At 48.1% G+C, this 23,229-nt stretch overlaps 1 protein-coding gene across 8 annotated transcripts in view; it reads right to left on the bottom strand.

Moving 5' to 3' along the window:
* Positions 1-8,581: 8,581 nt before the first annotated feature.
* Positions 8,582-23,229, bottom strand: part of LOC117366956 (disintegrin and metalloproteinase domain-containing protein 15-like) — a 32,328-nt gene continuing 17,680 nt past the window's right edge. Inside the window, exons 12-23 of one of the 8 annotated variants that reach the window (XM_033959045.1) lie at positions 21,374-21,569; positions 20,828-20,936; positions 18,936-19,113; positions 18,720-18,797; positions 18,521-18,632; positions 17,211-17,355; positions 16,515-16,574; positions 15,281-15,389; positions 14,217-14,294; positions 12,454-12,525; positions 10,518-10,644; positions 8,582-9,570 (exon numbers count right to left, since the gene is read on the bottom strand). In XM_033959045.1, the coding sequence (XP_033814936.1) occupies positions 9,509-9,570; positions 10,518-10,644; positions 12,454-12,525; positions 14,217-14,294; positions 15,281-15,389; positions 16,515-16,574; positions 17,211-17,355; positions 18,521-18,632; positions 18,720-18,797; positions 18,936-19,113; positions 20,828-20,936; positions 21,374-21,569 (1,326 nt within the window). In that variant the 3' untranslated portion in view covers positions 8,582-9,508. Of the gene's footprint in view, positions 9,571-10,516; positions 10,645-12,453; positions 12,526-14,216; positions 14,295-15,280; positions 15,390-16,514; positions 16,575-17,210; positions 17,356-18,520; positions 18,633-18,719; positions 18,798-18,935; positions 19,114-20,827; positions 20,937-21,373; positions 21,570-23,229 lie in introns of all 8 variants that reach the window. The other 7 variants (XM_033959044.1, XM_033959048.1, XM_033959046.1 and 4 more) reach the window with 7 other exon arrangements.

The raw sequence follows: 23,229 nt of genomic DNA, 5'->3' as shown, positions 1-23,229 counted from the left end.
AAACCCCCAAGTCCTTTTCTAGGTTGCCTTTTCCCAATGTCATCCCAACCATCATGTAGTTGTACATCAGGTTCTCTTTCCCTATGTGCATAACTTTACATTTCTCCACATTAAAACTCATCTGCCATTTACCTGCCCACTCACTCAGTTTGTCCAGATCCCTTTGGAGTTTTTTACATTCCTCTACAGATCTAACCTTACCGGAGAGTTTTGTGTCATCCGCAAATTTTATAACTTCACACTTTGTCCCTGTTTCCAAGTCATTAATAAATATATTGAATAGCAGCGGTCCCAGCACTGACCCTTGTGGGACGCCACTTGTGACCCCTTTCCAGTCAGAATAGTGTCCCTTTACTCCTACCCTCTGTTTCCTGTTTGCCAACCAGTTTTTGATCCATCTGTGTATGTCCCCTTCCACCCCGTGGTTCCACAGTTTCCTTAGAAGGCGCTCATGAGGTACCTTGTCGAAGGCTTTCTGGAAGTCTAGGTATACTATATCTATGGGGTCACCTTTGTCCAAATGTCCGCTTATCCCCTCGAAGAAGTGCAGTAGGTTTGTTTGGCAGGATCTTCCAGTACAGAAACCATGCTGGCTTGTTCTCATCAGCTTATTTTTTTCTATGTGCTCACTGATACTGTTCTTGATCGGCCATCTTCCCCGGAACTGAGGTCAAGCTGACCGGTCTATAATTCCCCGGGTCGCCTCTGGTTCCTTTCTTGAAGATAGGTGTAACATTTGCTATCCTCCAGTCTTCCGGTATTACCCCTGTTTTCAGGGATAGGTTACAAATCTGTTGCAGTAACTCCGCTATTTCGTTTCTAAGTTCTCTTAGTATTCTTGGGTGAATTCCGTACGGGCCTGGCGATTTGTCAGTTTTTAGCCTATCTATCTGTTTGAGTACGTCTTCGAGGCTTACCTCCATGCACGATAATTTTTCCTCTTGGTCCCCCTTGAAGAATTTTTCCGGTTCCGGAACATTGGATGTGTCCTCTTTTGTGAAGACCGACGAGAAGAACGTGTTTAATCTGTCCGCCACTTCCTTTTCCTCCTTTACCACTCCTTTCCTATCCCCCTCATCCAGGGGTCCCACTTCCTCCCTCGCCAGCTGTTTCCCTTTCACATATCGAAAGAAAGGTTTAAAGTTCCGTGCCTCCTTTGCAAGTTTCTCTTCATATTCTCTCTTTGCTGTTCTGACTACGCGGTGGCATTCTTTTTGGTGCTTCCTGTGCTTTTTCCAATTTTCCTCAGTTTTATCCTTTTTCCATGTCCTGAAGGATTTTTTCTTATCTCCTACCACCTTCTTAACTTTTGTTAACTAGCTAAAAAACAGGAAACTACGCTGGGTGTCCAGTTATGGCATGAATTTCATTTCAAGTTTCAAGTTGAATACAATTTTGATTAAAACGCATTATCGTATCGTCAATGTGATGCACAAAATTTAAAATAAGGTACGACAAACATAGCATAACATACAAGAAAAAGATTCCCCCTACCGTTGTTGTCTCTCTCCCTCCATGCTGTGCCGTGCGTTGCCTTCTGGCCTGCCTCCCAGTGTTATCTTCGGGCCGGTCCACTGTGAGATCAATGCAGCGTCTTCGGGCCGGCTCCCTGAGTGCAGCGTTGCACAAAGTTGTGGGCAGCGCGCGTCCCGCCCCCTCATCTGGAAGCCTTCCCTCTGACGTTGCGACGTCAGACAGAAGGCTTCAAGGTCAGGCACAGGATACGCGTAGGAGCCTTTTCCCACGGCTTTGTGCACTGCGGCACTCAAGAGAGCCGGCCCAAAAACGCCGTGTTGATCGCACTGTGGACTGGAGTCTGAAGAACACCGTCTTTTGCCCGATGGACGTGCCAGCCCTGTGGACTGGCAGAAAATTTCTACGGGCCAGCACCGGTCCACGGACCGGCGGTTGAAGAACACTGGCATAGACCATCCACCCTACTCACCAGATCTTGCTCCATCTGACTATTTTCTGTTTCCAAACCTTAAAAAGAGTTTGAAAGGTCAACAATTTTCGAGTGATTCAGAGGCGATTGAAGTGGCGGAGTAGTTCCATGACATCAGAGTATTCTGGGGGGGTTACAGAAACTTCAGACATGATGCGCCAAGTGCGGAATAACTTGTAAGTTTCATGGCTCCACATCATTCCATTCTTGGTAGGGCTGAGAACTTTTCAGCACCCCTTCATACTGTTTTGGGGTTTTTGCATGATCTGGAAAAGGGAGCAATGAATGAAGAAATCAAATTTGCTGATGACAAAAAATGATTCTAAAGTAGTTGAATCATGAGCTGATTGTGAGAAGCTGCAGGAGGACCTTCGAAGAGCGAGAGTCAAAACTGGCAGCTGAAACGTAATGTGGATAAGCGCATACAGCACATACGGGGGGGGGAAGGGGGGAGGAATAATCCAAATTGCAGGATCAAATCCTAAAATCACCGTGCAACAGCGGTTCGAAAAGCAAAGAAAATGTTTAGGGAGTTACTTGGAAAGAAATCAGATGATGCCATCCGTATTAAGGATGTGGATTCATTAAAAGGCGGAGAGTAGAAGCTGATCTGGGGGAGAGGGCAAAGGCAGGAAACTGCTGAAAGGCAAATTCTAAGCAGATGCATTTTGTGCAGAGGAGAAAAGTTAGGAAAAAGACATTGATAGTATGGACATTGATTTCCCGGCTTCCAGCGGGGGAGCACCGAGAAAAGAAACCGCGCCTTGCTGCGGCGTCTAGTGCGGGCGTCTACGTGGGGACGTCTAGTGCGGACGTCTACGTGGGGACGTCTAGTGCGGACGTCTAGTGGGGACGTCTACGTGGGGACGTCTAGTGCGGACGTCTACGTGGGGACGTCTAGTGCGGGCGTCTAGTGCGGACGTCTAGTGCGGGCGTCTAGTGCGGACGTCTACGTGGGGACGTCTAGTGCGGACGTCTACGTGGGGACGTCTAGTGCGGACGTCTACGTGGGGACGTCTAGTGCGGACGTCTACGTGGGGACGTCTAGTGCGGACGTCTAGTGGGGACGTCTAGTGCGGACGTCTAGTGGGGACGTCTAGTGCGGGCGTCTACGTGCGGACGTCTACGTGGGGACGTCTAGTGCGGGCGTCTACGCGTGCACCAAGTGGCAGAAACCTAAACCCCAAACTCAGATAAATGCATTCCCAGGCCTTGTTCTCCCCTCCTCCAGCTGTTGAAAGCTGAGGCAACAGGAAATACGTCAGCCTCGGGGAGGATCGGAACTCAAGCTGGAGGAGGATGCACAAGGTTCTCACGGAGAAATTCACAACCACTCCCTGCAGCTCATAACCCAAATTCCACTCAGCCTGAGAAGGGTTCCGGCACGCAAACTGTTCAACAGCAGCCGAATCAGACAGCGTGCAGGGTCAGGGGGCTTTGTTACCCGGTCGCATGACTGCTGAAGGCAGCCAAAGCCAGAAAATGTGAACTTTAGGACTGAAGAAAAGGCGAGGGAAAACCTCACTCCTCCCTTGCAATAGGGACACCCTCCTTCTCCCCCCCTCTACAGCTCTAACTATGTACCTCACTCCTGCTGGCCCTAGTGCCCTCCATCACACACAGATCTACTAATATACCCCGTTCCTTCCTCGCAGTGCCTTCTGGTACTCACAAACACACACCCCCCCCCCCTCCAGTTCTGCCAAACTTCTGTTACCCCAGTACTGAGAACTCCTCACTCTCTCCCCCCCACACACAGCTCTGCCAATGCACCTCATTCCTGCCTTGCATGTTCCATATTAAGCTTCAAATCGCACCAAGACCTCAAGGCCTGTGACAGCACTGACTGCTAATGATTCTAAGCGAAGCTAGTTCCTACTTGCAAAAAGGTTAAGTGCCTTATCTTTGGGTGCTTCTAGCACTGCCTAAGCAAGAGAAGCTTGCAGACACAGCCCAGCGCCAGCCAAGCATCCTTACATAAAACCAAAGCGCCACCCACTGGGCAAAGGCCTCCATTGCCAGGCAAAGTCCCGGTGCTATTTCAAGAGTTAATACAAATAGAGTGAGGTTCTTGTCTGTAATGGGGATTCTCCAAAGACAGCAGGATGTCAGCCATAAACTAGTAATATCTCCCAATGATGTCAGAGACAGATTAGCTTTTCTAGAGCTCAGAAAAGCCTAAAAGGCCTTTCTGAACATGTGCGGGCCACCTGTTTCTTCTCCGGCACTAAGCAGGTTCATCCCTAAAGAGGAGGTAGGAGGGTTTGAGTGGTTAACTTATTCTGCTGTCAACTGAGCTCCCCTAGTCCAGGTAAGTAACTCACTTTCTGCATGAGTCAGACACACACTGGTGACTCCTAAACAGAAGACTTGAAAGACTTACAGGGATCTCAAAGTCCCTCCTCGAGGGCTGCAATCCAGTCGGGTTTTCAGGATTTCCCCAATAAATATGCATGAGATCTATGTGCATGCACTGCTTTCAATGCATATTCATTGGAGAAATCCTGAAAACCCGACTGGATTGCGGCCCTCAAGGAGGGACTTTGAGATCCCTGAGCTAGGGTTACCCTATGGCTCCAGAAAAAGGAGGATGGATGGAGACACATGGGTTTTATTGTCACTGAAAGCAATGGAAGTAAGGAGGACAGATCAAGACGTCTGGATTTTACTACCAACCCCCCCCCCCCCCACCACCACCACTACCACATATTGGCTCTTGGAAGTCCTAATCACCAAGACATCCAAGTGCTGATTTTTGAAACCGTCTTTTTGGACGTCTTGCAAGGCGTCCTACTCCCTGTGAGTCCAGAAAGGGGGAGGAGCTTGCTGAAGGCATGTTCTGGGCAGACTTAGACTGGGATGTCCTGCGGTAATAATTGAACCTTTCCCAGGGTGTCCTGGACAGAACTTAGACATTCTGAGCTAGACCTGTTTTAAAAGTGTTTAAGTGCCAAAAAGGTTCACAAACTGACCCCCGCCCACTGGTCACTGACTCCTTCCCACCCCACAAAGATATGAATGAAAGAGTACATACCTGTCTTTAGAACAGCAGCACCTGATATGGGAAAGCATAGTATATCACACAGATGTCTTAAGTAGCCCAGTGGGGGTGGGGGGGCTAGTGAGTCATAGAGAAGAGGACCCAGGCTCACGAGCCACTCTAACCAACTACATTTATACTGGAAAGAGTGAGGACACCAAACCCTCCTTTACTAGCCATAAGGGCTATAGGGGTGTAGACAGGTAGGTATAGTAGGTTTGGAGGGCTCAGCATAAATTATAAGGGGTATTTGGTAAAATGTACTCCTGGCACTCTATGTGAAGTTCACAGCAGTGCCCTCTAAAGTGCCCCATGGCCAGTCCATCACAAGGCTGGCTCCTCCCATGTCCAAATGGTCTAAATTTAGATGGTTCTGAACTAGGATGTTTTTGTGGTCGAAAAAAGCCCCAAAAAAGTTAAAACGTCCTAAGGTTGGACATCCTGTTGGCCAAGACATCTAAATAGGCAATTAAAATTTTTTTTGGGGGGGGATGTCTAGCAGTTTTATATTGCATTACATTAGTTTCTTTTATTCTGCCAATACCTTGCGGTTGTAGGCGGATTACAAAAGGAAGAGATTCTGGTCATTTCCAGAAGATTACAGGGAAGCTATTGGTTGGAACATTTGGAGTCTGGCAATGGAGTGAGGATAATTGGTTGTATCAGGAGTTTGGCTTGACATATTTCTTGAACAACCTGGTTTTTATTTCCCTCCTGAAGGTTCTGTAGTTCGGTGCTGAAATCAATAGATTGGAGATGTGGCTGTCTAGTTTCGCTGCTTGCGTGGCGAGTAGTCTGTCGTGTATTTTTTTACGCTGAATGCCTTTGATTGGGGGGTGGGTGAAGGGTGTCTGAGTTCCACTTGGTCTGGAAGAGCTGTTCCTTGTTAGGCGAGTGTTCAGGTAGGATGGTCCATTGCCAGGTTGGGTTTTGAAGAGCATGCAGTAGAATTTAAAAAGTATTCGTGCTTGTACAGGTAGCCAGCGTGTGGCGGTGAATGTGGTCGAACTTCTTCAGTGAGTAGATCAGTCTGAGGGCTGTGTTTTGCACGGTTTAAAGTTATTTTGCTGGTTTCGAAACTGGCCGTTAGTTCGTTCCCAACTTTGGACATCTTGCGGGAAATGTCAGGCTTCGATGTCCTATCGAAAATGCCCTTCCTTGTCTTTTTGGGTTATCCATCCTCAATCACATGGACAGACTCTTGCAATTTTTTGCTTTTCTTTTTTTTAGAACTGAGATGGATGACAGGAGCCAGTCTCTTTGGAGAAACTGCGCCACTCTTACAGAAAGATGCCGGCACTGTTGGTATGAGGTTTTTTTTTTTCTCTCCATTGTATATGTCCGAACTGATTTATTTCTGATTTGACAAATGCTGCTATAATACTAATTACTAGACTAAAAAGTTATTTGCTTTGACATATACAATGTAATATTTTTGGTTTTTTTTTTAATATTTGGGGGGGGGAGGTTTCCTCCATCACATCGGACACTCCCAGTGAAGAGAAGTTAGCAGCCTTTTACTTCAATACACTTGTAAGTGCATGGAGCTTTACAAACAGTGTAAGCAGTTAAAAATTAAGCCCCTCCGGGTAGGGAATTGGGGGATAATTTCTTGTTAAAAACCCTGAACCGAACTGCGGGTTTGGTACATAGTGCTGAGTTACGTGAATGTCACTTTCAAACTGTCCTGCGGGCCTATGCTTCCCAGAGTCAGGCTTACCATATGGGTTGCATAGATACTCAGTTATGCGTCCGCTGTACGGTGGAGGTCAATTCTTATTTTCATGGTATTTGGAGTTGTGAGGGGATTCAGACCTTCTGGACGGAAGTGGCCTCCTTTTTACAGGGCTTGTTGCAGACCCCTGTGCCAGTATCCGTGCAGTCTATGCTGTTTGCCCATTTCTCATTCTTGTATATGTACAATTCTTATGAAAAATTATTTCTTAGTAAATGTTTTATTTTGGGGAAGAAATGTATCTTGTGTTGCTGGCTGTCATCTGAACCACCTTCATTCTGGTACTGGAGGAATCGCCTTCATGAACTTATGGGATGGGAGGCCCGTTTGGCTAGTCCTTCTCGACGCCGGAGCAGAGATTTTGTTCACACTTGGACTCCATATTTGAACATTTTGACTCCTGAGAGTCGTAGTCGGGTCTTGAATAGACTCCACCTCTGAACCTGTGATTTGCGGTGTCTATGCTGTTCCCTGCTTACGAGTTTATATGTGGGGGGAGGGGGAGGGGTGGGTGGGGGGTAGGGGTTTCTTTGTTGGGGGGTGGGGGTATGGTGGGTCCGGGGAGGACATAAGAGTCCAGTCCTCCGCGGGTGTTTGATGAAAATGTATCCCATGGTTGTTATTGCCGTTGTATTTACTGTTGCTTAATAAAATAGATTTGAACTAAAAATTAAGCCCCTCCTTTGCAAAGCCACGCTAGTGTTTTTAATAATAATAACTTTATTCTTATAAACCGTCACACCACATAGTTCTAGGCGGTTCACATCAAAGCAATCAGTGGAAAAAAATACAATTAACATGGAAGTACATTCAAGAAAAGTCACCGGCCACAGCGGTAACGGCTTGGACGCTCAGAGGAATTCCATGAGCGTCTTATTTAATAATCATTTATTTAAGAATTTATATTGGTATTTTATTTCATAATTTATATTCCACATATCCTAACAATTCTGTGCGGATGTACTCAAGCATTTTTCCTCAACTGTCCCGGCGGGCTCCCGGTCTATCTAATGTACCTGGGGCAAGGGGGATTAAGGGCTCCTTTTACGAAGGCTGCGCCAGCGGTTTTTTTTAGCGCGCGCCAGCCGAAAAGCTACCGCCTGCTCAAGAGGAGGCGCTATTCTGCGCGTTAAGGCCCTCGCGCGCCTTCGTAAAAGGAGCCCCAAAGTGACTTGCCCGGGGGTCACAAGGAGCAGGGCGGGATTCAAACCCACAACCTCAGGGTGCCGAGGCTGTAGCTCTAACCACTGCACCGCAACACTCGTCGGAGGTGTTACTGTGGCGACCGGCGTTAAAAACGCTAGCGTGGCTTTTTTTTAAAGGAGGGGGTAAGTCTTGTTATACTGTTTGTTAAACTCCATTCACTTAACACGCTCCCTTCCTTATCTTAGGAGAGCAGGTTAATGATTTAATCTAATGAGGTTAAAATGATATTAGAACCTAGGTCTAGAGAGTTGCACGGGGACAGAATCCCACCCGTCCCCGCCAGGATCCTCTCCGTCCCCGCCAGGATCTTCTCTGTCCCCGTCAGGATCCTCTCCGTCCCCGCCCGTCCCCGCCAGGATCCTCTCTGTCCCCACCTGTCCCCGTCAGGATCCTCTCCGTCCCCACCCGTCCCCGTCAGGATCCTCTCCGTCCCCACCCATCCCTGCAAGGAATTACCTCCATCCCCGCCTGTCCCCATAAAAAGCAGCAATTACTTCTGACATGATCATCAATTCCACAGTTTCTTTTGTGTTTGCGCTGCTGTTTTCTTTGTGGAATCTCTTTGGAACCCTTTTTTTGTTTTCTGTTCATGTAATTAACTTATAAACTTTTACTAAAGCTGACGTGTCATTTATATTATATGGACGAACCCTGCTTCCTGAGCCTTCCATCCCCGTGGGAGTCCCGTGGGTCAGAGGGGTGTCCCCGTGGGAGTCACGTGGATTATGGGGGATTCCCGCGGGACTCCCGTGATCCCTGTTCCCATGCAGACCTCTACCTAGGTCTCCTATCATACCATCTCTTTTAATATTTTCTATTTAATGCACCCTTTTTATTGTAAAACCATTTAGAAATTTTAGGATTGGGGTGTGAACTAAGAGACAGGGCCAGGCACCACTGCCCTTGCTCTGTTCCACACACATATAAAAGAGCTTCTTCGTCTACAAGGCCACAGGCAAACCCATGAAATACACAGACGCACATTGGTTTACAGCAGTTTTAAAATATAGACTTACAAAGTTGCTGAACTTTCGCCACAGTATAAATAACAGAACAGACCTCTCCCCCCCACCCTCCAGCTGCCCTTTAGTCCTAAATTTACGCTCTAGGCCCCTGCTTCCAGAATCCACAGGTGTGATGAGGTTCTCAGTGGTTAGAGACCGGAGTAACGTTTGTGCAAGTCCGAAATGTATCCACAGTCCTCGGGCTCCGGTAAAACGTTCTGCTCCCTCTGGTTTCCAAGTCCCATGCCCAGCCCAGCCCCCATGTTTCCCCCATGATTTTATCTGCACCTTTCCAGCTTCTGTCTGTATGAAAGAAGATCACCCCCCCCATACACACACACAGTTCAGCACTACGTTGTAGCCTCAGTCTCTCTTACGGTGTGGGCCAAGGGCAGGCAACATCCTCTTCTCACCTATGCTGGACTGGTAGAATCTACCCCCGTGCCACAGCAAGGTCGAGGCGATGGATGCATAGGACCCATGCAGAAGCTGCGGAAAGAGTTCCACCGCAAGAGCAGAGTGGTTATCAGCTCCCCCCTTACCACCCGTTCGTGTGCGTCGACGACCAGTGTCCGGCCTCAGTTACACTTGCTGCGCCTGGAGGTTCCCACCAATGGCTGTAGGCGGAGGGGGCGCCGGCCTTTGGAATAGAAAAAAAAGAGAGTCAGAAGGTGGCAGAGGGACACCTTGAAACAAGCTGGAGTTGGGGGGAAGGCCTGGAGATGGAAGGGACATCCAAAATGACATTTCCTGCCCATCTCTAATCTAATCTTTGATTTTGTATACCGATTCATCCCAACAGGAGGACTCGACTCAACAGAATATTAAGAAATTTACATAAGATTAGAACAAGAACTGTATCTTTTAAGCCAAAAGTAGTATCTTTTATGATTGATTATTTCAGACAGAAAAATCATTCATAAATTTCTGAAATAAATAGGTCTTTCAACGCTTTACGAAAAGTGGGTAGATGAAAGAGAACTATAATTGTAGAAGGGATGTCATGCCAAACTTTTACGAATAAAAAAGAAAATGATTGACAGAAATTGGCCGTAGTTGGGGTTTTTTTTTTTAACAGTGGGAAAGCCAAGTTTATATGTCTGAGACCCAATCAGAGACCCCAAAAATGTGGAAGGATACAGAAATTATTCCACCATCAGCTTCATTCAAACACATCACATTTCATCTTATAGATTGCATTGGGAAATTCAAACAAAAATACAATTTAAAACAGAAATTCCAAGTGCAACTTCACAGGACATCCTATGCCACTCTATAGCTGGAGGCTCTCTCTGGCACAATGCAAGTACTAAGATAAAACTCTAGCAGTCCATTTCTGAAACCGAGATCCTATCCAGCACACACCCCTGCTTATGAATGACGTTCGTTCCTGTCACGGTATATGGAAACCCAACCCATCTGGAGACATTACCCGAGTGAGCATGCCAGACCCTGATGGTTATCTCGGGGCAATGCCTTTCTGCTATGGTTGGAGGAGTTGCAGGCCTGCGTTGCCAGCAAGTATGTGGTCAGCTTGTGGATTTCTTCCTGAACACTAACTTTATGTGGAGGGACTGGACACTTGCCTGGAAGGGAACACTACTGCCTGAGGCGTGTATATGGGCACGGCAGAAAGCAGCTCTTCTTGGTCTTGGGTCGCCGGGTCCGAGGGCAGGGGCTTCTTTGGGGGAGGTGGTTTCACAGGAACTTGAGGCTGAACGATAAGAGAAAAAAAATATTCAGAACCAGGAAGGCTGCGTCCCCCTTCTCAGCACTCACCCCATGTGGCCCAAACGCCTTCCCTTTGACTCTGGAAAACAGTGGTAGAAGATTAAAGTCCTTTCTCCACGCCTCATCAGGGCCCACAATGGGCTAGCAGAAGGCACGGCTAGACGCTCCGAGACAGCGGAGGGCCTCAGTGGGCACACTGGACAGTCACAGCAGAGAAACTGCTCTACGGGACTACTGAAGGGCTTCCAAACAACCTCCTCTACTAACAATAGCTCTCAAATAGAGAATGACACAGTGACAAAATTCATCACCGTTCCTGTCCCCGCAGATAACCGCGGGAAACCATCTTCATGTCATTCTTTAAGGAGAGAGGGAAGAATCAGAGTATAATTGGGCACAACCACTGACCCGCAAGCTTTGCTTTGAAGAATGCTAGTGTACAAGGACCGAAGTTGAAATAGACACTAGAAAATGACATGGGATTATGACAGGAACGGTGATGAATTTTGTCACCGTGTCGTTCTCTACTCTCAAACACAAAACCTCACCCAAAATACCACCAATTCACCTTGTTTCTTGCATCCAGTTTAATAAGAACGAGAAAAGGAGAAAACAAAGGCAAGGGAGATGATCTAATCAACCAACAAGAAACCTTGATTATAAGACTATCTCAACAAGGATCCAAGTTTCGGTATTTACGATGCCTTCCTCAGGGGACACTGAGATGAAGTCTCTTAGTCAGTTAGGATTGAATGTCAACCCAGCTGAATCCTTTAACCCAGCGGTCCCCAACCCTGTCCTGGAGGACCACTAGCCAGTCAGGTTTTCGGGACAGCCCTAATGAATGTGAATGGGGCAGATCTGCATTCCCATCGTCTTCACTACTTGCAAATCTCTTTCATGTATATTCATTAGGGCTATCCTGAAAACCCGACTGGCTGGTGGTCCTCTAGGGCAGGGTTGGAAACCACTGCTTTAACCGATAGCGTTGGCTTCGCTGACATTCAACCCTAGCTTACTAAGAGACTTTGTCTCAGTGTCCTCAGAGGAAGGCATTGTAGACAGGGCTGTGGAGTCGGTAGATAAATGTTCCGACTCCGACTCCTCAGTTTTTTGTACTTCAGACTCCGACTCCAGGTACCCGAAATTTCCTCCGACTCCGACTCCTCGACTCCAACTCCGACTCCACAGAACTGGTTAATTTTCAGATCGTTAAAATGGAATGTCAAGTTGAGAGAAATGAGCATTTTCGACACCACCTTCTTTTTCCTTTTAATCAAGGTACTAAGGCCGCAGAAGCTGCTCGCAACATTTGTGCTGTGTATATAGTGGGTGCTATAGCTGAAAGAATCGCTCGTGATTGGTATGCCAAGTTCAAAAATGGAGTCGGTAGATAAATGTTCCGACTCCGACTCCTCAGTTTTTTGTACTTCTGACTCCAACTCCGACTCCAGGTACCCGAAATTTCCTCCGACTCCACAGCCCTGATTGTAGATGCCGAAACTTGGATCCTTGTTGGGATAGTCTCATAATAAAGGTTTCTTATTGGTTAATTAGATCGTTTCCCTTGCCTTTGTTTTCTCCTTTTCTCTTTCTTCTCTCACGAGGCAAGTACTCTCCGTTCGGCTCTATCCAGTTTAATAAGCGTCACCAATATATTCACTACGGCATCGGCGCTGCCATAAAAACCAGCAGCGCCAATGCTGGCGCTGCAAAGCTCCCATCACCAAAGCCACACCAGCACTGAGCAGAGCAGACTCACAATGCCCACACACCGTGCCGGCCGTGTTACCTGAGACTTCCTTGGCACGGGGTCATCTGGCAGAGGTCTTGAGGGTGGGGCAGGCCTGTCGAAAGCTGTGCCCTGGACAGACAGAGCGGGAAGAATGTGAACAGCAGAGTGGCAGGAAGCCAGGAGCATACGCAAGAGAGCCGGTCACTTAGAACTCACCCTGAGGGGCACCTGAGGCCCCCTAAGACAAATGGGATCCTAAGCAGTTAGGGTGGGTGAGCCATGCGGTTGCTGCATTGCATTGTCTTCGGAGACTCCCCACTGGCATGCATCCTACATGCGTGTGCTGCGTTTATACGTATATAGGGTAACCAGATTTGTTCGTGCAAAAAAAAAAAAAAAAAGAGGATACATGGCCCCACCAGGTACCGCCTCCAGACCCGCCCCCACATAATCATCGACTCTTCTTTCCCGAGTCCAGGCCGTGGCTGGAGGGCCTCTGAGCATGAGCAGATGCGACGTCACACACACGCGTGCATGCATGTGAGATCATCACGCCGCATCAAGGCATGTTCAGTGGCTCTTCAGACGTGGCCCCAAGCTCGGGGCCTTACAAAACCTGGACAAACTGCAGGGTTTGGGAAATCCATCCAGGCACCCAGACAGTCCTCTCAAAAAAGGACATGTCTGGATTTTCCCAGACATCTGGTAACCCTATATGTTCAGGACAGAAGGACAGGGAGAGAGGAGGTAAATTCTTAGAGCAGCAGCAGGTTCTAGCTCTCTTTCCTTGCTAAGAGGTCAACACTGATCTTCACTGAGCGAAGTGGAACTTGCAGCTTTACCCCCCCATTAACTTGCATAACACCTCCCCCCCACCCACCCACAGAACAGACGATCCACCTGTCATTATGCCATCTCCTTTCCCACAACAAGGGTGCCAAACTGAAGTCAGAAAAGTCTGCGACAGGGTCAGGTTTTCAGGATATCCCTTCACGAATATGCACAAGATACATTTCCATAGAATGGAATCCGTGCATGCAAATTGTTCACGAGAGGTATCCTGAAAAACCATTCATGAGATATTGCATGCACTGCTTCCATCTCACGCATATTCATGAACCACTACCAACCAATCAATTCATCCAAATAACCAAATAGTGGTGGTTGGTGGTGGATACCAGGCTTGGGCTAACCCTCATCGAGGTAGCAATCTGTGAATATACTATTTGAGGGAGCAGGCAAATGATAAGATTGATGTCACTCGTAGACAATATGCGTGATTTGTGTAATACATAAGTGAGGTGGGGTTTTATGTATTTGTTTGATTATGTTTAGAAACATGAGGGGAGACTTCCCGTGTCGCAGCTCCTGATGACGCAAGGTTGCGAAACACAGCTCTGTGTTGGGCTGGACCCGATTCCTTAAAGTGAAATCAAGGAGGACAGCCATTGTGATCTTTTGCCAAGGAGGGTAACAAGTTGATGAACATCCGAGCGGACTTTTTATCATGAATTTGTGAACTGTGGGGTGTAAGCAGTGGGGGGGGCGGGGAAGGCAGTCTCGTTGGGAAGGTTTGTGATTGGTGTAATAGCAGTATATGTATTTATGTGCTTTTATCAAGATTAATATACAAATATAATAAAAATGGATATTTTGGTACTATTTATCGTATGCATATTCATGAAGGATATCCTGGAAAAATGAACGGATTGTAGTTTGACACCCCTGCCCTCACTAAAGAGATTGCATGCTGTCATCTTCCGGTCCCAGCTGTCCCACATCATCCCACCACCAGCCCCATGCCAGTAATGTGGTGTTACCTGTAACTGCTTTGGGACCGGATCAGGTGGAAGAGGCTTGGAAGGTGGATCTGGCCTTGTAGAGTCTTGAGAAAAAGGCTGAGAGGTGCCAGCCACATAAACAAAGTGAGAAAGGAGAGACAGGTGGCAGGAGAGAAGAGAGAGTGTGCCGTTACTGTTACAGTGGTGAACTCATAAGCACATGCGGAGGGGATGTCACGAGGCCTCATGCAGCAGACATGCAGAAAAGTGGGAGGAGGAGGTTAGGGTGAAACCTGCCCCTCCTCCACAACTGCTGGCGAAGGTCCTCTCTCCATCCAGCTTGCCACAGGCTCTAAAACCCATCATTTTGGGTCTGCAAATCGGAGCCAGAGCCTCAGTTAGGCTAGGAGGAGATCAGAGTGTGCTAAAATCAGCCTCCGTCCTTCCCCTCCCCCTTTCCACTCGGCTTCCTTGATGCGGTTCTTGTTTCATCCTTTCCATGCCCGATGTATTCCAGTGTGGAACAGATGGGATGGCACAGAGGCAGTGTGGCACAGAGGATGTGACTTTTCCCTCCTTTCCCGCCCCCCACTGAGGATTACTCAGGAGACGCTAAACTGGCGAAACGCCCTTTCCAAACTCAGATGTGCAAGATTCTAACTTCCAGGGGTTTAGTAGCGTACAGGGGCACTGAGTACACCTGATACAAGCAGAGGACCCAGAGTTAAACCGACTCACGATGAGAATTACAGGCTAGCACACAGCTAACCACAGAGGTATTCAGACATGGACACAACCATCAACTGTACAGCAGATATATTCTCTAGCATACATTTTACAGTGGAAAATGTCCTGTCTCAACCTCCCCCCCCCCTAGAATTTTTCCAAGAAGACCTAAAGGAAGCCCCTGCTCTGAAAGCCTGGCGTCCTAACAGCCACAATGTGTAACGGGCGATATTCTCTACACTCCACAGAAACAAGTGATCTGGCCCAGATGTTCCAGAGGTGGACAAAGATGAGCCGCGCAAACATGGAAGCCAGAGGTTCACCATCCCATGTTCCTCCTCAACCCAGCGCACCCTGTGCCTTCACTCATCTCGTACCTTAGTCGTGGGCGGCATCACCTGGAGCTCTGTGCTCTGCATCCGCTGAGGGGGTCTTGGGCGTTCAGGGGGTGCCTGGCCCATGGCTCGTGCTTCTGTATGAGAAATCCTGCCAAAGAACAATTGATATTATTCTAACCTGAAAGTGCAAAAGGGCAAGGCAGAGCCCAGAGCAAAAAGAAGTCCCCTATCCTATAGCAAAAGCAACCCACCACCTCATTTTATGCACCCAGGAATCACAATCCTGTTCCATGCACCTAGCATTTCTCAGGGCCCCCCGTCCCCCACACTGCCTATAATCCGTAACAGCTGTGTAACGTTGCCTCGGCTAACATAAAAACAATGCGACGGAGAAGCTGCAGAAATTCCAGAGCTCAGACGAGGCGCGGACCCTCTGAAAGCTCCTCCCCTCACTGGCTGGCATACTGCTGTTTCACAAGGAGAAACCCTTTGGGACCACCTCTAGCCACAAAGCCTCAAGCACCAGAGGACACCTGTTCCCTTATCCCTCACACAAAGGATAATTTAAAGCATGGGAGTTATTTACAGTAAACCAAAACGTTTTAAACATTTTCCTATGGGCGGAGCTTCTGCTTTAGAAAGTTCTAGCAGTATAACCTTACCCCACCCCCCTCTGTCTCCATTGTACCAGCACAGTGATCCCCAGGTCTGATAGAGACAAAAAAAAAAACTTTATATAAACTTTGCCCTTCCATTCTTTGTACCCACAAGCTCCCATATGCCCTCTTCAGCTTCTAAACCCACTTGCTTGTCATGGGTGGGTGCGAAATCCTGTTCGGTTCCTTAGAGCCAGATATAATTGGCAGAAACCTGTGTGTCATGGCTTCACTGATTCAGTCTGCAAAGAGGACAGAGGCAGGAACAGGCAGAGGGACACCAGCAGAAAGCAGGCTAAATTTAAACGTTTATAACCTACTGAAGCATTTCTGATCGGGGGAGGTCTTTCCTGGGTAATGTGGTAGCTCAGAAGGACCCTCTCGACTCAGCAGTGAAATCCTGGGATCTGTTTACCTCTGGTAAGAGTTAGTGAGTGAACACTGTCACAAGTTACCTTAGGGGTAGACTTAGGATGGGAGGAAAATGTGTACTATAAGCCAGAAGGGGAAAACAAGCCACCTTTGGGTTTTCCCCCTAGTCTGCCCATACAGAAATGCTGCAGCAGTCCCCAGAGCCATCAGTCTCGCCAGTAAACAGGGAACATTGCAGACTTTACCGGTTCCCCTCAGCCGTGATGCCTTCACCGAGGAATCGGACTCGAGTCTCAGGCTCTGCACTGGAGGAGAAGCAGAGTCAGGTCGGGATTAGAACCCAGCTCTCCAAGTCTCTCAGCATCACCTTATTCCCCAACCCTCATCCCAGCCTTCCTTCCTAACACACTCCATTCCCCCCACCCCCCCACCTCCCACCAAAGGTTCAAAAGTAGTCACAAAACACCATGAATTTTCTGCGCCTCACAGCCTCTTCTCTGGCTGCATACATGGGCAGAGATATCTGTTCCCTGATCGGAAATGGAGAAACGCCTATGCATCCCCCCCCAGGAAGGTCCCTCCTGACAGAAACCGCCCGCAAAGCTCCTACAGCTACTTCATCCCCCAACTCTGGAACCAACTCCCCCCGCAAATCAGATTACAGAACTCATTGATGGCCTTCCGGAAAGCGGTAAAGACCCTCCTCTTCAACTAAAATTCATCCACAGTCTACGCCTCACCCCCCTTAAACCCCCCTCCCCTCTACCCTCACTTCTCCTTTCTAAACTTCCACTTTAATTGCCGTATAGTCCAAATGTATGCCACTGCGAATGTTTGCTTGTAAGCTGTTCTCAGCTACTGGGAGGACGGGATAAAAATCTAAACAAATCAGACAAGTCAGGGCTGCATTCAAGCATCTGGTAGGTGTGGGACGCAGGTACCTGTACTGGCAGCTGGAAGCCTTTCTGAACCTGCAGAGACCCTGCCTCAGGGTGCTGCGCTTGAAGTAGCAGACGCCCACGAGTATGGTCAGTGGAAGTACGAGGAGGAAGAGGAGGAGGAGAGCTGTGGATACAGCGCTGCTATCTGCAAGGGAGGAGAAAGAGGCACAGAGAAAAGGAATAGTGAACAACAGCAATGGGGAGAGAGATGTGGAAAGAGAGACAGGCGCAGAAGGATAAACACGGAAGCGTGGGAGATAAGGTGGGGGGGGGGCATGAACGTAATGGAGAGCCGGGAGAGGGATAGGCACGGGCAAAGCAATCAAGTCAGTGCTGTGACGTCTTTTGATGACACAGACAAAAGCGAGCGACTCCACTTCACAAAAAAAAAGCATTCAATATGCTCTTATACAGCAAGAGGGAACCCTTCACACTAGAGAATGACACGGTGACAAAATTCATCACCGTTCCCGTCCCCGCGGATAACCGCGGGAAATAATCCCATGTCATTTTCTAGTGTCTATTTCAACCTCGGTCCTTCTACACCAGCATTCTTCAAAGCAAAGCTTGCGGGTCAGTGGTTGTGGCCATTCATACTCTGATTCTTATGGGAGCCAAGGATAATGAAGCCATTGTGACATCACTGATGTGATTGGCTCTTAGGCACTGGTGGAATGAGGCATTATGACATCACAATATCTGCTCTGGATACCAGAGACTGTCATTCTGTAGTGTCTGTTTCAACCCCAGTCCTTCTACACCAGCATTCTTCAAAGCAAAGCTTGAGGGTCAGAGGTTTTGCCCAATTATACTCTGATTCTTCCCTCTCTCCTTAAAGAATGACATGAAGATGGTTTCCCGCGGTTATCCGCGGGGACGGGAACGGTGATGAATTTTGTCACCGTGTCATTCTCTACTTCACACCCCTAAAGAGGCCCGAGAGCAAGAGGGAGAACCCCTCACAGAAATCTGGGACCAGAGCTAGGCGAGAATCCCTCACACAGTTTGAAAGGAAATTCACTTCTGGGAGCCAACAGAAATGCACCCACCACCCCAAGGGGCCTTCCCATGCAGCTCCCCCCTCCAAACTAGAAGTGCGTCAGATAGATGCTTGTGTAACCTTTACACTTCCAAGATGCGTTCCTTGCTTAAGCTTCACATCAATCCTTTTCCCTCCTGGCACTGCGTTCACTTTTTCATCTTTGTTTGAGAAGAAGTAAAGAGAATGCCAGAGATCGCCAGGACAGAGACTGAATAGACCTGCTGTTATGCTCTGCATTTCTGCATAGAGCTCTGTGCTTTGCAATTACCTTTCTCCGGTTCCAGCGGCCCACTTTCCACACTCCCTCCGTACCCCGAACTCTTGCAGTCTGGAGGGGCCCAGCCTGGATCACAATGGCAGTTCGCGTTGCTGTTACACACCTAAGAGGAACAGAAAAGACCGAAAGGACAGCTTATTGAGCTCACCCATTCCTGCGGCACGGAGCCCCCCCTCAAAATTAGTCTTACCCCGTGCCCGCTGCATTTTCTCCGACACTCCTGGACCCCCAGGGCGGACACTTCCTGGCACTTCTGGTTGATGCACACCTACAGAGCAAGGGTATCTCGTCAGCTGTCAGCCCAGGGCAAAAAACAGAACGGTCAGACAGGCAGCCAGAATCTCACTTCCTCGCCACTCTGTGCCCCCGGAACACATGCAAGGGAAAAAAGAGTCACTAGCGCTACCTTCCCACTGCCGCAGGCTGTGCCAGGCATCACCATGGCCGGGTCCATGATGTCCTCGCCAAGGTTGAAGAAGGCACTGCGGCATGCCGTTTCCCTGTGGTTCACGACCTCCGCGTTGGAGCCCAGCAGTGGGCGATCGTTCCCTCCCTGGCACTGAATCTTCCCGCATTTCATATCTCTAGAAGAGGTGGAAGGAGGAGAGATGGCAGTGTGGAAGTTTAAGACAAGAGATTAAGGAGCTCACCATCAAAAACTTTAAAACGTTCCAAAAGCATCCTAATAGCAGGGACGTTTCAAGGGCCGATACGCAAAACCAACTTTCTGGACATGAAGCAGCACTTTCTAAGCTGCAGTGCGTCCAGAGATCAAAGGGGCACGTGGGAAGGTGTGTTATGACCTGGAATCGGGTGGGCTTTGACCTAGCCCTACCCCAGCCATAATCAAAACTTTCCTAGAGGGAACTTAAGACGCCGGCAGTTAGACCTGTTTGAGTTGCGTCTAAGTTCCACAAAGGTGCCCAAACTGAGAAGACGACCACTGGAGGATTTAAGGCATGATCCTCCCCCCTTACGCCACAAGTGGTCAAGGCCGCCTCCCACCATCCAAAGAGTGAACCTTCCTCCCCCCCAAACCCCCCCCCCCCCGTAGGCTTCCCATCAGCTGATCACGGCAGAGAAATCCTCATCTGCTGAGCCGGTTTCGGGGATTCCTGGAAGCTCAGCTGATGGGGATTCCCCCTGCCAGGATCAGCTGAGCAATGGAGCCCTCCCCCCTCCCCCTGACATCCCAGGTCCTCCCCCAACATCCCCCACATCGCCATTTTGAGCCAATCAGGGTCCTTGGCCCCTTCCACTGCATCCCAAGGTTTGCAGCACACAGCCCTGTAGGCAGGAGGGAGTGAGCTTCCCTCCTGCTGTTTTCTCATCCGAAGGTACGGGGGATGGTCCAGGGGCCCAGAAATGTTGGGGGGATGTGGGGGGGGGAGGAGATATCAGGGGATGTTGGGGAGGTCTGGGATATCAGGAGGATGTCAGGGATGTGAAGAGGATGGCGGGGGAGATCCATGGATGTCAGGGGGGAGGGGTGTAGGGCTCCGCAGCTCAGCTGATTCTGGCAGGGGGAATCCCCAAAACTGGCTCAGCTGATGGGGATTCCTTCTGCCGCAATCAGACAAGGTAGTTGGTGGGTACGTCTTTTGGTGGGTGCGTTTGCTTTTGTACGTTTTTCACGTGGCCATTTTTATTTTTGAAAATGGGCAAAATAAAAGATAGACGTTTGGCAGCTTTGAAAATGGACATTTTCCCTACTGGGGTCGAGGACAGCCTTGCACAAAACATCCAGCCTCAGACTTAGGCACACGTTCGATTAGGCCCCTCCACCTGATATACAAAAACGAAGCCGAGTGTTCTCTTATAACGTTTCGCTCAGAGACAATGATCTGGATAATTCTTACATTGGTCTGATGAAAATAGTCAGAATCTTCCATGAAAATAAACCCCCCAACCCCCTTCTCCAAACTCTTCCTGCAAGGTTTGTCTCGCAGCATACGTGTCTCTCTGCCCTTCTCCCTACCGCCGCTCAGTAGAAAAGGCCTCATCAGGGTGTCAACGGCTTTGAACGTTGTCATTACTGAAGTTGGTAACATTTGAATGTCTTTGCTGCTTTTCTTCATCTTTTTCCTACTTACGTTGTTCTTTTTAATTGTAAACCATTTTAAACGGATTTGTTTTCCATAATAGTGATATAAAATTTTTTATAAACAAACAGTTCTCCCCCCCCCACACACACTCTCAGTTACATTCATGAGGCTCCAGCAAGCGGGTGAAGGCCCAGTCTTCAGGCCTTTGCAGTTTACTCCCCCAGTTCTTAAAACATCAAGACCTTGGACTTACTGAGCCCTGCAGGGGATGTACGTGCCGTTCAGGTTCCGTCCACAGTTACCGTATTTATCGCCCTTCATATTCACAGAACGAAAGCAGTCGTCGGGGGCCTGGGTGGAGCCTGGAAAGCCACACAAAGAGAAAATAAAGACATTCATGGCCCTGAGGGGTGTCACACTTGAGGGAGGGGCTCATTGATCAAGACCTCAGGCATCTCCTCACTCTTCTCCTACCCCGTGTTAGCTCCATCTGCCTATTCCTCCTCTCCCAGACCCCTCGACAAGACATCCCAGCTGTACTGAACTACTTCTTTCATAAAATGCCTTTTAACCACTTCTCTCCTGTCTACATTTTCTTGAATTAGACCCCCTGTCACTTAAGGACACCTATCCCAACTCTCCCCTCTCCAAGTCATTGTGGCACCCTACATAGCACCAGGGTCATCTCTGTACATCCTCTTCCTCCATATAAATCTATACCCAGGTTCTCTCTCACTCTGCATTACCCTCTTCCCTTCCTTTGGCCCCACCTCCCTTCCATTGGCCCCACCTCCCTTACCTGGGCCCCAGAGGACCTGACACTGTGACTCATAGGTCCTGCAGTCTCCGCTGTAGCAGAAGGCTTGGCCATTCTTGCACGGATGCCCATCCTGGAGGAAGACATTAGGAGGGCAGAAGGAGGAGACTCCATCACAGTACTCGGGTAAGTCGCATTCGCCCAAGGGCTCTCGACACACAGAGCCGGAGTGTCTCAGCTGCAGAGCAAGGAAAGAGATGGGAGGGGTGTCAGGAGCACACCTAGCACCCCCAGGGTACAGACGGAACAGCAAACCTTACTCCAAGAAATTTCAAGTATTCCGTAGCACATGCATGCAGGGAAACTTTAAGAAAGAGTGGGTTCAAGGCTGGAAATACAGGCCGGCATGGAGTTCACTTCCATATATATATATATATATATATATATATAAAATCCGATGTATGTGTGTGTGTGTATGTTCCAACATAACTCTGAAATACATGGACAGATTTCAACCAAACTTGGTACACATATCACTTACTATGTGTGAAAAAATACTATGGGGGGGTGGGATGGGGGTGACATGTAAAAATGATTGAAAGCAACAGATTTTTGTGTCTACCCCATAGAGTTTTCGGCCTCGCCGAGATGAATACTCAGCATAACTCTGAAGCGCACGGAGAGATTTCAAACAAATTTGACTTGCTACCTGGGGAGGAGATGGGAAGGGGGTGTCTAATCCGTAGTTTTTGGGCTCGCTGAGATGACACTCCCAATGCTGTTGTAAGTCCAAGTTCCGGCCGTAATCATTGAATACAAGCCTATCGATACCGGAAGATTGGGATAAATAAATGGGTGATCAGCTAGCACCCAACAAAACCAAAGATAAGAATATCCTCTTCCCACCTGCCAAGGAACATGGCCACAACTCTTTACACAAGCCACTGAGCAAAATGTTTGTTTTTCGGTGGTTTTGATATCCTGTTTTAACAGTTACGTTTGTTCTTTATGCTCCACTTACGTATACGTAAATAAAATACGACGAAGACTCTTGCGTGATGCCCATTTGCAAGGGGAGGCGCAGACGTGCAGAGCGCGAGTGGAACGCTAAGTCACACGCGTCCCTGCTGCCTTCGGGGGGCCCACGCTTATGCAAGCTCTAAACGCTAGGCGTGCTGATACCGGGTTGCGCTACTGTTCCGACACCTAACCTAAGCGCCTTAGATCTGTTCTAGAGCAGGGTCCTACCCCCAACCTTCTTGCTTATTTATGCCAATATTTTTGCAATGCTTGTTTGAATTTTTATTGTGAACGTTTGATATGTGAACCGCCTAGACTTTTTATGATAGTGCAGTCGGAGAAATTAGATTCTTTTTTTTTTTTTTTTAATTTATACATTTTTCAAATATAACAATCAAGTATATACTTGTACAGAAAGCAAAATTCAAGAGATAAAAAAAAAAAAGGAAAATAGTTCAAACTTAATATATATATAAAGGGAAAGAAAAATATTTTTTATCTTAAATCTCACTCAAGTCCTCATCATTTGAAATCCAAGATTAAGTAAAAACGGAATTCAAGCAATCATCAATAATAAGAAAAAAACAGTTATAGGTAAATCTGTGCAAGGAAGTCATTTATCATTTTGTCCATCTTGCGCTTTCTCCAGCCTTGACATTGATAGGAATGTTGTCAGTTGTGAGGGTTCAAAGAAAACGAATTTATGCGACTTATAATGTACTATACATTTACAAGGGTATCGAAGAAAAAAGGTGGCCCCCAGAGTAGTAATTGCTGGTCTCAATATCAAAAATTCTTTTCTCCGCCTCTGTGTGTCTCTGGCCAAGTCAGGAAACATTTGAATTCTCAGTCCTAGAAACTCTTTATGCTTATTTTTG

The sequence above is a fragment of the Geotrypetes seraphini genome, chromosome 9 (assembly GCF_902459505.1).
Source record: "Geotrypetes seraphini chromosome 9, aGeoSer1.1, whole genome shotgun sequence".
In the NCBI taxonomy this organism is placed as follows: domain Eukaryota; kingdom Metazoa; phylum Chordata; class Amphibia; order Gymnophiona; family Dermophiidae; genus Geotrypetes; species Geotrypetes seraphini.
Note: the sequence above shows the minus strand (reverse complement) of the source record. Positions and strands in the feature narration are given on the sequence as shown.